Source organism: Sinocyclocheilus rhinocerous, unplaced genomic scaffold, assembly GCF_001515625.1.
Source record: "Sinocyclocheilus rhinocerous isolate Xijiao unplaced genomic scaffold, SAMN03320098_v1.1 scaffold1294, whole genome shotgun sequence".
In the NCBI taxonomy this organism is placed as follows: Eukaryota; Metazoa; Chordata; class Actinopteri; order Cypriniformes; family Cyprinidae; genus Sinocyclocheilus; species Sinocyclocheilus rhinocerous.
In genome coordinates, this window is record NW_015656157.1 from 2,417,524 (window position 1) to 2,430,450 (window position 12,927).

A 12,927-nucleotide genomic window follows, 5' to 3' on the forward strand; every position below is an offset into this window, starting at 1 on the left:
CGAGCGATCACACTAGTCAAACGAGTACACCCTTATTCTCCCGCATCCCGCACACACGAGTCTCTACCCGCTCGCACCCGCACTCGCCCATCAAGTGATGTCCCGCGCCGCACTCTGTTGCGTTGGGTCCCGCGATCGTGCAGGTCTCTACTCGGAAGGTACCTGTTATAATGTTATGATCGAGGCTCTGGACTCTGAGCATAACTTGTTTTTCTATAACAAACTATAAAATATTTTCTATAAAAACGTTAATGCCCTGGCAGTGGCAAATAGCTTTGGTTTTATATTTAATTTGATTACATTAATGCTATAAGTTAAGATTTACAAGAAATATTTTAACTGCTACCATGTAAAAGGCATACTGCTGTAAAAAAAGCACCTTATTTGTTTAAAGTGTTTGCAAACCAAATGGTATTGCACTTTTGTTCATATAGCAGTACTTTTAAATGAAAAAAAGTGCACAATACACTACTTTTGAATTCATTATTGAACGCTGTGCATAACAATGTGATTAATCGCGATTAAAAATTTTAATCGTTGCCCAGCACTAATTTAAAGTAATTTTAGCTTTGGTAATTTTCAGAAGTTTTTACTTCCTGAACAATAATTTGACCCTTATTTAATTTAAATCCAGACTGATAAAATAGATGATGGATGTGACTATGACTTGTGGATATTTTAGTCCTCATTAGCACACTTAAAGGGAGTGATTCAGATTTGTAACATGATTTTCTTTGGTGAAATAAGTAGATTTAAATGTGATCCACCTTAAAGACACATGACTATTTTAACTGACATACTGATTCCTTTTAGACATTAATTTGCTTTTAGAAATTCATCCAGAAGGGGTCAGGATTGTCCCACAAGTGAGAGCCTCTTCAAGCATCAACGAACAATACCACCTGACCTGTGAGCTCTCATCCGTGCTTGAGATTAAACGTGGTTTGTGTTTTGCAGTGAGCAGCGGATCAGTCACCGTCAATGCCGACTCCTCAGTGCAACTGCTGGCAGAGGAGGCCGTTCCTCTGGACAGCCTGGACCTCACAGTGAGTCCCTGCTGTGCTGTTATCTCAACGCAAAGAATAATTAGAAAACTCATTCAAGCATGGCTTCATTGTCCACTTTTCACAATCCAATCCATTCCTGATGGGTTTTTTTAGTTCACTCACATTATGCGAAATGGGTCACATAATGCAAGAAAAATGGGTTACGAGTACAATTTCAAGAATTAAAGGGGCAGGTGTTTTGGGTTTTCACAATTTTGCTGAGGTTATAAAAGAGGACTGTTTAATGAAGCTGAATCTGTATAGTCGTACTGTATTTGAAAATTCAAACAACCGTTTCAGAAACGCCCTATTATCTGTCTATTGGAGTCTATAGACACCCTTTTATAGGATTATCATTTAAATCTAGCTTTTTGAACTATTTCAAACCACCCTTTGATTGTATTCATGCTGTTTATCCTCCACACAACATCATTACATAGAAATACAACGGTCTTCATTTTCTGTTAGTCACTGCTTTCTCCGAACGAGTCGAGCGTTCGGAATGGCTCAGCGAAAATGAGCTCATTCCAAACGGGATGTTCTCAGACTTGCCCTTTTTCCGACACCGAATATAGAGCACTTTCAGGTTCATTCCACATAAATAGGCCGCTTTTTTATTCTTCCTAGAGATAGCTGTGCTCGGGGGCCTTGCTGGTTAATAAGGAAGGAAAGGTCAGTCACTGTTGAAGTGGTGCAGATGTGTCAAATCCCCACTGAGAGACCTTTAACTCCTAGCAATGTTTGACCTTTACACTGTGTAATCGCCACTGTGACAAATGTCCTTCACAGGAAAGAGGCCACATTTATTTGCTCACACTGTTGAGAAAACGGCCATGCTAGTCTAGAATGTGGCTCAAGCAGCAGTAGCATTGATTTTTAAGGCAAAGATGAGTTTTCTCACTTATAAGGTGCTTCAAGATATTGAAGTTCTCGGTTCTGTATGACACTTGTTCCAATTGATGGCACCTTTTATAATGTCAGCTGTTATAGATTGAATCGTCGCCCAATACATCAGTTTCAAGATTACAGTGAATGTGAACCAAATGTCAGGAGTGCCATGTCTTTTGTACAGACGGCGAAAGCAAACCTCGAGAAAGCCCAGTCGGAACTGGTGGGCGTTTCAGATGAAGCAGCCCGGGCGGAGGTTCTGATCAGCATGGAGGCAAGCGAGGCAATCGTCAAAGCATTGGAGTAAATGATTTGTGTTGGTATGTACACATGCAGGACTCATTAAATACAGTATAATGAATGTTGCATATGAATGTACTTATGTCAAATTTCTCATTTTGTTTCCCTGTAGGATATCCTGTCAGTGTCAAAAAGTCTCCAGCTTTGTCTGTTCCCCCACCCCAGTGAAGTCAGAAACCGCAAGATTTAGCTGCTTGCTTTGTACAGTGGATGAAATTAACAATAAATTAATTTGAAAAAAACATACTGTGTCACTTTAATGTTGTTTGCTTTTCACAAAATTAATTTAAGCTGTATTTGCTGTGATATAAATTTATTTGAGGATGAATACAGTACTGTTCATGACAGAAAGGGGGCAGTATGGTACTCTTTAAACCTAAATGATCTCAAAGTCTTACACCAGGGAAACTGAAGCGAACCAATTAATATTCATTGTTCAATCAATGACACTGTTTTTGTACAAAATATACTATTTTTACCCATTAATTTTTCTGTGCATCTTCAAGCCTTGGAACCATTATACTAATTGTCATGCTACTCAAGCTGCCTTCATATGCATTTTCTAATTCCCTTAAAAACTGATAAACAATTGGCTTAAGGCACTCACAAGCCAGCTAGAGTTAGAAATACAGCTAGTCTATGCTGCTAGAAGAAACATCCAACAGACAGTGAACATTGTGGTGTAAAAGTCTAGAATTTGCTTAAGTACAGGGTGATTTTACATGGCAGCTCCAGCGCTATAAGCATGTGCCGACTGGAGTTTTACGAGATTAAACCACATGCGTCTTTATGAACGTCAGACGTCTATCGTGGCAACATGCTGCAGCTTGCTCTAGTAGCACATGTACAATTCAGTAGTGTCTAAAATGTTGCTTGCACTGCATAACTTGCATGTTTACTGTATATTTGTGATTAAATCATTTTAAATAGTTGACCAAATTGCATGAAAAACCATTGCCAACAATGAATATGTATGTTGACAAAAGGAGAATTTTTACTTTTGCACGTTCTGGTGGTGTCAAAAATCAGTGTTGCAAAGATTTTAAGATTTGGTTCGTTAAGGAACCACAAGGTTCTATTTATGTCACACAATGTTTCCATTGTTTTCATATTGTGTTCCTTCATCTCAAGTGTGAGTATAGCCTCTATTCTTAAACTTCCTCTACAGGATAAACGTAATTACCATTCTGCAGTCTTGAGAAAGGACAGTTTTATGTCAGAAGTCCAGCCCTTGCAAAACTCTTCATAATAACTTCATAAACCTCTGTATGCAGATATGAAACTTTAGGAACAAGATGTCCCAGCTTAGAGCACCAATGAGTTTTGAAGAAACAATATCCCAGATTGGTACAAAATGATCTAGAAATATATAGTTGAAATACTATTTTAATTTATTATAATAATCATGAACACTGGTTTGTAAAGCAAATAGTTCTACTGTTTACTGCACTTTTGTTATTCGTCTGGTTATTTACCTATTCCCATAGTACCTATAATAGTTTAGGTGTGTTGAATTAAGGGTCTAGCTAAACCAGGGCTGTCCAATCCTGCTCCCAGAGGTCAAACTTCTTGCAGAATTTAGCTTCAACACGCATGTCTGATAGTGTCCTAAAGATCTTGATTAGCTGGTTCAAGTGAGTTTAATTGTTAAAAATGTCTGAAAGGTGGCCCCACAGGAGCAGGACTGGACACCCCTGAGCGGAACTCTGCAGGAATGGCGCTCCCAGAGAAGGACTGGACACCTCTGTTGCAGGGGTCTTGCTTAGGTGTAACAGTCATGTTACAGATGTTTGCAGGAAAACAGACAGCTGTAAGAAACTTGCTGCGTGAAGCTCTGACCTTGTTTTGCTTGCAGTCTGCACCGCTTCAGACTCTCAGGTGGCTGTGAGATACTGCATGCAGGCTGGGAGTGGGCGCAGAGGCCTAACGCTCCCGCCTACACAGACATACGGACCAGCGCAGATCCGCGACCAGTTCTGCAGTTACTGGAACTGACTAAGGCTGAAGTTCTGAGAAAAGCAGCAGCTCTTAGGTCAGTCTTTTAGGGCTGTTTTTCGATGTAGACCCTACACCACATCCTTTTATGTCACTCTCACCCACACATGCAAAGGTGTCTACAAATAGAACATAGAGCGAGCATTCTAGAGAAACCTGCAAATCCACAACACACCTCAAAACCTTTTGGCTGAACTTTGACAACTTTGCTCTAGTGAGGCGTAATCAATCAAGTAATCAATTATGTGGGCATTTAGGATAGCGTTCCTTCGTAGTTCTTCGTAGCAGTCATATTGAGTATACTTCTTGTTAAGGTTGGTTTTTTTTTTTGGTTTTTTTTTTGTGGTAGGCCTACTAAACAGAATCGCAAAAATAATGACTCCTTCTGTCTTTTTTTGGCTGGTTATCATTGAACAGTTAGCCCCTGCTAGTAGGTGTCGCAAGTAGACCATCTGGCTGCATATATCTTTCCAGAGAGATCAGATTGGCTACCAGGCATTTACTTCCGGGGGTCCAAGCTTCACAATGGAGATGAATGGGAATGTTAATGGCTAACTTTCTGCGTTATTATAGGACGTACTTAGGTAGGACATACTTTTTAATTATTGGTTGCAAATAAAGCATGTTACTGCTTCAGTAAACGGAAGGTTGTGCTAATTCTTTGTACCTCCCTCAGGCTAACTGTGATGTTTGCGGCGGTCTTGTGTTCCACCAAGCAAAGAGTCACATTCCAGAAGGGTGAGGTTGTTAAATCAGTTGACTGGGAAAGCGAGGGTGAGGCATGGGCACAGGGTTCTCTCACAGAGTGAAACCCTGTACACAAACTCTACAGCACGGTTTCAGTAAAGCCATGTTTGACTGCTCATAATACATACATTTGTATAGTGTACTGTAAAGGTTTAAATCTATGGCCAGAGAAGTTGAGGCGCACTCATTTTGAGGAGGCAGTGTTTTTCTCAGGGGAAACGTTCTTTGTAAGGCACATCAAGAATTGACTGAGTTCAAATAACCTTCCCCCTAAACATGCCAGAATCCAAAGACTTCCTGTACAGTCTCCAGCGTATGACTCCATGTCACCAAGAAGTGTCTAGTCTTAAACTTACCAATCAAGAAACACTTTCCTTCTCCGTCCCCATCTCTTTTTCCCACGTAAGGTATCCAGCTGGAAAACAGCTCTGATTTTTCCTCGTAAGTGCAAAACATTGCCCCTCAGAATGCATTACACAAGCGGAATCAACCCTGTAGCACTGCATGGAAAACCAATTGGGGGAAAATCCAGTTGTCACATAGACCTACTATTTCCCTAAAAAAAGTAAACCTGCATGTCTGTGCATGAATCTATACTCTCAAAGTAGCACCTTTTGATTGACAAGAACATTGAGTGAGTTGGGTGCACACAATATCAGAAGACTGCAGGGGCAACATTCCAACTGAACACTGTACAATCAATTAACAATATAAGAACAAAAAAAAGAATTTTTTTACACTAATATGTAAATGCATTAGAGGCGGAGTATTTGCAATCCCAGGGTCTTTAAGTTTGATTCCTAGGGGACACACAAACTGATCAAATGTAACCTTTAATGCATTGTAAAGGGCCGTTCACACTGAATGCGTTTTTGCATTCCACTGCGTTGCTTTTCCATTGTTTTTCCTATGTAAACTTAAGCTAGATGATGCGTTTGACCATTGTGCTTGCATCTTTTTGAAGCATCTAGCGCATGACACAGAATTCTAAAAATGCAGTGCTAAAGTTAAAATCAGCTTTTCAAAAAATATATCTCTAGACCTTGCTCGTTTTTTTTTTTGTTGTTGTTTTTTTTAGTCCACTGCCCATAAACTCGTTCTGTGTGAATGGCCCCATGTAGCCTCCTAAGTCACTTCTTTAAATCACTTTGCACATTCCGCCGATGGTGTACGTACACATGCATCAGATACCATTGGTCATTGCATTCTGTCTCTGCTACATATTAAGTCAACTTTAAAAGTTAAAAGTAGCTCAACTTTTGATACTCTTCATTCTAATCAATTCTGTTGCACTCTGTCTTGCATACAAGAATGCATCTTGTAGGAACGTGCCCTTACTCTTGTGCTACCAGCTATCTGTAAGTGCGTTGCCTGTAGTAGCAGTTCTGCAGACTGTATAATTCGTAAAAATATGCTTTGCATTTTTGCATTTTGTGTTTTCAAGCTTAAATGGATCCCATGCTATAGGAACATTACTTTGGAATTTACATACAGGTCATGGGGCATTAAATTTTTTTTTTTTTCATTTTATCTTTTTATTATTATTATTAATTGCCCCAAATTAGCACATTCAATTGAAATTCCTAGTAAATTCCTAGTCCTAGTAGATTCAGGTTTATGCATGAGTCCTTACCTAATATAGTGACTTATGCCGGTTTCCTAATCACATGTCCTTGTGCTGAAGCTCTAGGAAAATATGGCATCAAGCTAGTTTCCATCCAGCACTACCCAAGTAGACTTGGCTAGATTTACATGCGTATGCTGTTTTGGACAAGTCCCAGACTCTAGCGCAAGGCCCCACACCCGCATGCAAATGTATGACGCCTTCTAGTGCTGGCAGACAGCAGATCAATCGTAACCATGAGCCCAGCCGCTGATCTTATTCTGTCAGCTGGCCCGGTACTAGCTGGTGGTGGTGGGGCGGGGAAGGTTAGGCGGTTAGGCGAGGTCAGGAATGCACTGACTGTAGTTACTCGACGGAAAACAATGACGCCCATTGGTCACTTAAGTTTATGGCGGAAACGGTGACGACAAGTAATGACAGCAATTTTGCAGTATCCAAACGAATAGCCTAGCCTTATATGCCAAAACAAATGCTTGACAGTGACCTTATTTATGTTTACCACCTTGGTTCCCTTTCACCAAGTTATGCTATGACGATCTCACTGAGGCAATGCTCCCCGGAACTCCCGACTCTTCATCATTCCAGAAAGTCAACGTGCATGCTAAAGCTAGCTTTTACTGACTCGAGCTAGTAAAAGCTTTCAGCCTTCTGGTCAATGCATCTTAGCTGTTTAGCCATGGTGTTATGTAGCATGCATTTTATCACAGCAGTTACGGAATACTGATAAGGTATTACATGGGCAGAAGTTACTGGGTTCAGTCGAGGACAAGCCCCCAAATAGATCCCCTCCTAGAATTCACAAGGCCTCAGATTAAGGGAAGCCACTACATGTAATAAGTAGAAGGTTGCTGGTGTGGTTTTGCGTCAAGTAAGAACACCTCATGGACAGTGTGCAATATTAGTGTACAAAACGTCTAATGAACCTTCAAAAGTGCAAAAGTGACCCAATCAACAAGTCATGCATCTCAAAAAGTTAAATGTAAGTCCTCAGGAACATTAGAATGACATTAACATAGCATTGCATGTAAACCATCCTCGTGCTTAGTGCCAGATAGATTAACAAGAGTACAAATAGATCTCTTCAACTAATTAACTGGTAGGCACTAGAACGGCTGCACATATCAAATAATCTGACCTGCTAAATGCTGACATGACTAAACATGGACTGCATCAGTCTCTCTTCTCCACTTAGCATTAAGAGTTATTAAATGAAAAGTATGTAGATGTTGAGAGTTTGTTCCGTGATTCAGTGAAAAGTCATGATTGCCAGTGTGCTGTTCCTCCCACTGGACATTCGATACTCTTTATGTTAGCAATTAAAATGTTTTCCTCACTATGCTTAATGTCATTTCATCCTCAACGTTTCACGCTTCATTTTTAATCATTACAAAATTGTGATATAAAGCATCACAAAGAAATGCTTGATGCAATTAAGGGTCAAGGTTTTGTTGGTTAGCATGGCCCCTCAGCCCCTGCTTGTAGATGCTGTAACTGCACCATATTTCTCCACTGATGGCCATTAAAATTTAGCCATGTGTGATGTTTTGATGTTGTATCAGTGCATTGTAATATTGACTTCATTTATTTAACGCCTCATTTTTGTGTCTATCTCTTGCTTTTGACATCACAGCTGGATAAACGCCAGTAAACAGTTTGGGATTGTACAGTGTGTCCATTCGTCATCCAATCAGTACTGTGGCCACGTCATTTTGCTGTGCTAGAGTGATTAGTCACGTGGCTGGCTGCAAAAACAAGTTCTCATGAGCAAAGACACCAGATTTCATATGCATACTTCTATGGGGTTCCACACCAGCCGAGCAAGGCGGATAGGCAGGCAGATAGGTTTCTCCAGGTATTATAACTTCCTTGGATGTAATACATAAATGTACTGTTTTTTGTGTTATTTTTATTTATGCTAATTATACTGTAATTCTGTTCAGATTCTGTCGGTTTTGAAGCAGCCAGTTTTCCTTTGTCAAATTCTTGCTTCATAATACCTTTGCAGCTGTTTGACTCAACTAATGAGGAACTGAAAGGCACAAAAAGAATTCATTTGCATGAACAAATGACATATTTCCTTTGAAATCAAGCAATATAAGAATGTCAAAACTTGAAACTTTCCAGTATGTTAGCACTAGGTTATTGTACTTTTAAAAAATACATCGTTTTAATGCTGACTCTTTAACTCTTGAGTCGTGAACCTAAATAATTATCAACCACTTTTAATACTGCAAAGACTTCTAACGTCACTAATTAAGCAACATATGGACCGTATTCAGAAGACAAGCTCAACTGACAGTGCAATCTTGTGCAGGAGCAGGATTACCTTGTTTCTAGGAAGCCAGCAATGTTTTAGACTTAATCCAGCTTTTCCCAAGAACACTTCATAGAGGTCATAAGCTGATTCCTTCGGCCACTATGTGGGAAGCTGTAAAAGTAAACAAGCTCATTGGCCCACATGTAAATGCTTTACCGGACGGACACAATTGAACTCTCTGTGGTGAACTCGAACAGCACAGGGAAATAAGGAAGTAAGCAATAGGAACATTAGCAAGAAAGGCCGGTCGTGGGGACTGCAGCTCAAAGAGTGACGGGAAATAATGGCATTCTTGTGAAGTGTAGGCTTCTATTTTTAAAGTCTGATTGGACGCGAGATGACTGAGCTTCCTACGTCACAGATGGAATCAGAGGTCCAGAATAACCTTCCATATCAATGATTAGATTACCGCAACCAGCCGAACAGCGGATACAGGTAAAATGTCAGTGTGCCACGCAGCCCCCGTGCATTGCTTTTCTCATGAGGCTGTGTTCTGATTAAATTAGCCTAACGTGGGAAGTTGCTAATCCGAGCCAACCCAGGATTAAGCCTGCAGGCCATCGAGAGTACATGGGAGAATGTGTGTTTGAGTGTGGGCTGCTGAGTGGGTGGTGGACAACGAGGGTTTGCGGAGAACAAATAAACCTTGCAGAACATGAGGCTAACAAAGATTCTCCTGTAATTCCGTTAGTCTTAATTCATCATGTGATGTCTTGTATAATATCAAATGAAATGTGTATTAATAACAAGCAATACACGCTTAATTTGCATTGGAATTTGGCTGGTGTGTTGGGTGAATTCTGTAGAGCTTGCTCTCGGTTTCCATAAAGAAGTGCTTATGAGAAATTTTTCATTTATAATGTGGTCAAGCGCTGCAGGTGGCTACTTATGCAAGACTGTACAAATGTGATATGCCTACAAAGAAACTAAGGCCTGGAACAAAAGTTGCAATATTGTGATTATATACCTAGAATACCTGCATCAGTGGGCTCATGATTAACTCAGGATTAACCACTTGAAGTAATGAGAAAGCTGTTATTTGCATCACATATGCTATATGATTTTAAGAGCGATGTTAAGTGCGTCATAATTTATACAACAGTTATTTTCGGTCAACAAATCATTGGCAGAGTGGCTCGGTATCTGGAATACTTGATTCTCATTGGTTAATTGCGGGTCAGATATTCGCTGTCATCCATAGCAATGTTTGTACAAACTCAGTATAAACTCTATACGTCTCAGTAATCGATTGCGACAGTAGTGGAAAATTACCTCAGAAGACAGCTATTTCAATATTTCATGTCGATCTATTTATTTATTTGGTTGAGTAAGCCTGATAGTGTACAGTCAGAGGTCAATATGGCAAAACACAGATTGCCAAGTCTGCATATTACAATGATTTCTGAAGGATCATGTGACACTCAAGACTGGAGTATTTGCTGCTGAAAATTCAGCTTTGTCATCACAGGAATACATTTTATTGTAAAATATATTAAAGCAGAAAACAGCCATTTTAAATTGCAATAATATTTCACATTACTTCTATTTTACTGTATTTCTGATCAAATAAATGCAGCCTTGGTGAGACCCAAAATCATTAAAAAATCTTACCAGCCCCAAGCTTTTGAATGGTAGTCAAAAATCACCCACACTCTGTTGAAAAAAAAACAGACCTGCAAAGTTTGCCATCTTCTTGCTTAATAACCTTTTCACGTGAATTAGGTGGAGGTGTAAATGATTCTTGTGTAATTTTAATATTCCCACAGTACTCATTTATTCCCACTTCCTGTTGACAGACCTATGAGCCATGGCCCTACGCATTGACAGGTGTGGCCTAATGCTTTCCCCCTCCGTTTTTAACAAAGGAATCAGGGTAAACAATCAGAATGGGCAGACGGATACAGACTTGAACATTTCTCAAACATGAAAATGGGAATGACTTTGATGGTTTGGAATGCTGCTCACCCACACATGCACAGACGCCCACATATGTCCCACACATGTCTCACACATTTGAATACACATAAAGATACCCATTGTACGTGACACTTCAAATCGTTCACATTCACCCTTTCCATTTAAAGACGCTCTTGCATGAAAAAGGCTAATTGATTCATTGAATGCTGTTTAAATTGGCAAGAGCAAAAAACTTCTTCAACCTACTTCCCTTTAGGGTGGGAAAGCAGCTAAACCTTCTTACAGCACATTGTGTCAGCTTATTAGAAGCCCTGTACAAAGACATTATTAATCATCTACAATTTGTAAATCAGTTTCAGGTTTACGGGCTCCACCTTGCTGTGTCACTGCTTCGAACAGGTGATGAGGGAAGGTGTTAGACTCTATATTAATGCGGAACATATTTCAGTACTGTTGAATTTTAATATTTGGATGAAACCAGTTAGCTATAAAGTTGTAAGTGCATTGTTATTATGACTACTAACAACATTTAATGCATTAATATATCTTTAATAAGCTGGATTTTTTTTCATTGTTTATTTTATTTAATTACTAATGGGTCTTGAATGAGAAGTTTGAAACCAATATATATCTCCCTTGTCAACTTCCTTGTTCTGGTGTCCACTACATATTAATATACACTATCATATGTGCTATTTCTGCATTATGACTTCTCAGTTACTAATGTGAAATATAGTTGTCCTATATTTTAGGTTTGCTCTAGGGTAGAGTTTACCGGCTTAAACTGCCAAGTATATATAATATGCATACTTTTATATCTTGAAATATTGAACTATTTCATCATCATTTCTCATCTTTAACATCTCTGCTGTTATATTGAAGTGGCGTCACAAACGTCCTGAGATTAGAATTCGACGTAAGTTTGTTGTTTATCGTAGACTTCTCTCGTATCCAAGCAATGTGTTTTCCTTGACTGGTTGCCCAGTTACTTCTTTATGACGTCAGGACATAGTTAAGCCCCTCCTAAGTCAAAGGCTTCTCCACGTTAACATCTTTTAAGGTGGCTCAGATCTTTTAGTTTTGCTATACGCGTGTTTTTCCAACCAAACAAACCTCGTTTGCACTCTTACATTGATCTGAGTGAATCTACAGTCAGAAATTAATACAATATTTAAAAAAATGCCCATACAGAATCAAATAAAGCATGTGATTTAGGGCCTCCACCTTAAAACACATGCTGACATCGCAAGAAGCAAAGTCTCCACCCATTCTGTGAGCAGCTTTGTTAAGAGGTGTTATACTTCAACTCCAACGCTCGAATGCTGTCACACGGTGTAGTTTCGGTAGCAGGAGCGCTGGAATAGATTTGGGATTTAACCCGGCGTCTGCGCTGGGACGGCTGATTCATTTAACCGAGCGTACCGGCTGTTGTAGCCATATCCTAGTGGACGTTTTTTGGTGGACAAATCTAAATTACATTAGAATTTTCTCTATACATGCCAAAACTAGGCAACCTTGTGGAGGATTCTGAGACATTGTCGCGAAACTTTGAGGTTTTCGCCACAATAATTGGTGAGTGTCAGAATGATATTTTCTAATAAGGGTGGTGAACTTTTTGATTTTTGTCATTTTACTCATCCTCGTGTTGTTCTGTGTCACTTACTTTCTTCGGTGGAACAAAAAGAAAATATTAGGAACAGTTTTCATGCACTTGCATCTTTTTCCTTAAAATAGTAACTCAGGTTGTCATTCTGCCTAAAGTCTCCCTTTGGTCTCTACGGAAGTCAAATAGGTTTGGGACAACATGAGGATAGGTAAATGACAAAATATTACATGTTGTGTGAACTTTTCCTTTAATTAGCGCAAATATAATAAGCCCCTAAGCTTTCACTTGATGTTTATTTCTTGCTTATACAAAAATTGGTTGTTATGAACCTGCTAAATTAGAAATTGGTTTTGCCATTACCTCTTTTTACCACTGGTAGGCGCTCAAGTATTTTGTTGCTTTCACACAGTAAATTACAGATGGATATATTGTGTATTGTATTATTATTATTATTATTATTATTATCGTGTGGATATATATATATATA

General features: G+C 39.3%; 2 protein-coding genes across 5 annotated transcripts in view; both read left to right on the plus strand.

The window, feature by feature from the left end:
• LOC107719603 (ATP synthase subunit delta, mitochondrial-like) overlaps positions 1-2,476 on the plus strand; it is a 6,408-nt gene extending 3,932 nt beyond the window's left edge. Inside the window, exons 3-5 of the mRNA XM_016527077.1 lie at positions 958-1,046; positions 2,119-2,254; positions 2,347-2,476. Coding sequence (XP_016382563.1) covers positions 958-1,046; positions 2,119-2,241 — 212 coding nt within the window. The 3' untranslated portion in view covers positions 2,242-2,254; positions 2,347-2,476. The remainder of the gene's footprint in view (positions 1-957; positions 1,047-2,118; positions 2,255-2,346) is intronic.
• A 5,885-nt stretch (positions 2,477-8,361) lies between these two features.
• Positions 8,362-12,927, plus strand: part of LOC107719606 (midnolin-like) — a 26,747-nt gene continuing 22,181 nt past the window's right edge. The window contains exon 1 of one of the 4 annotated variants that reach the window (XM_016527080.1): positions 8,362-8,452. Coding sequence is in view for 1 of the 4 variants with exons in the window: in XM_016527078.1 (XP_016382564.1) it covers positions 12,331-12,406 (76 nt within the window). In the remaining 3 variants the exon portion in view is untranslated. Of the gene's footprint in view, positions 8,453-8,691; positions 9,353-12,147; positions 12,407-12,927 lie in introns of those variants that run through there. The other 3 variants (XM_016527081.1, XM_016527078.1, XM_016527079.1) reach the window with 3 other exon arrangements.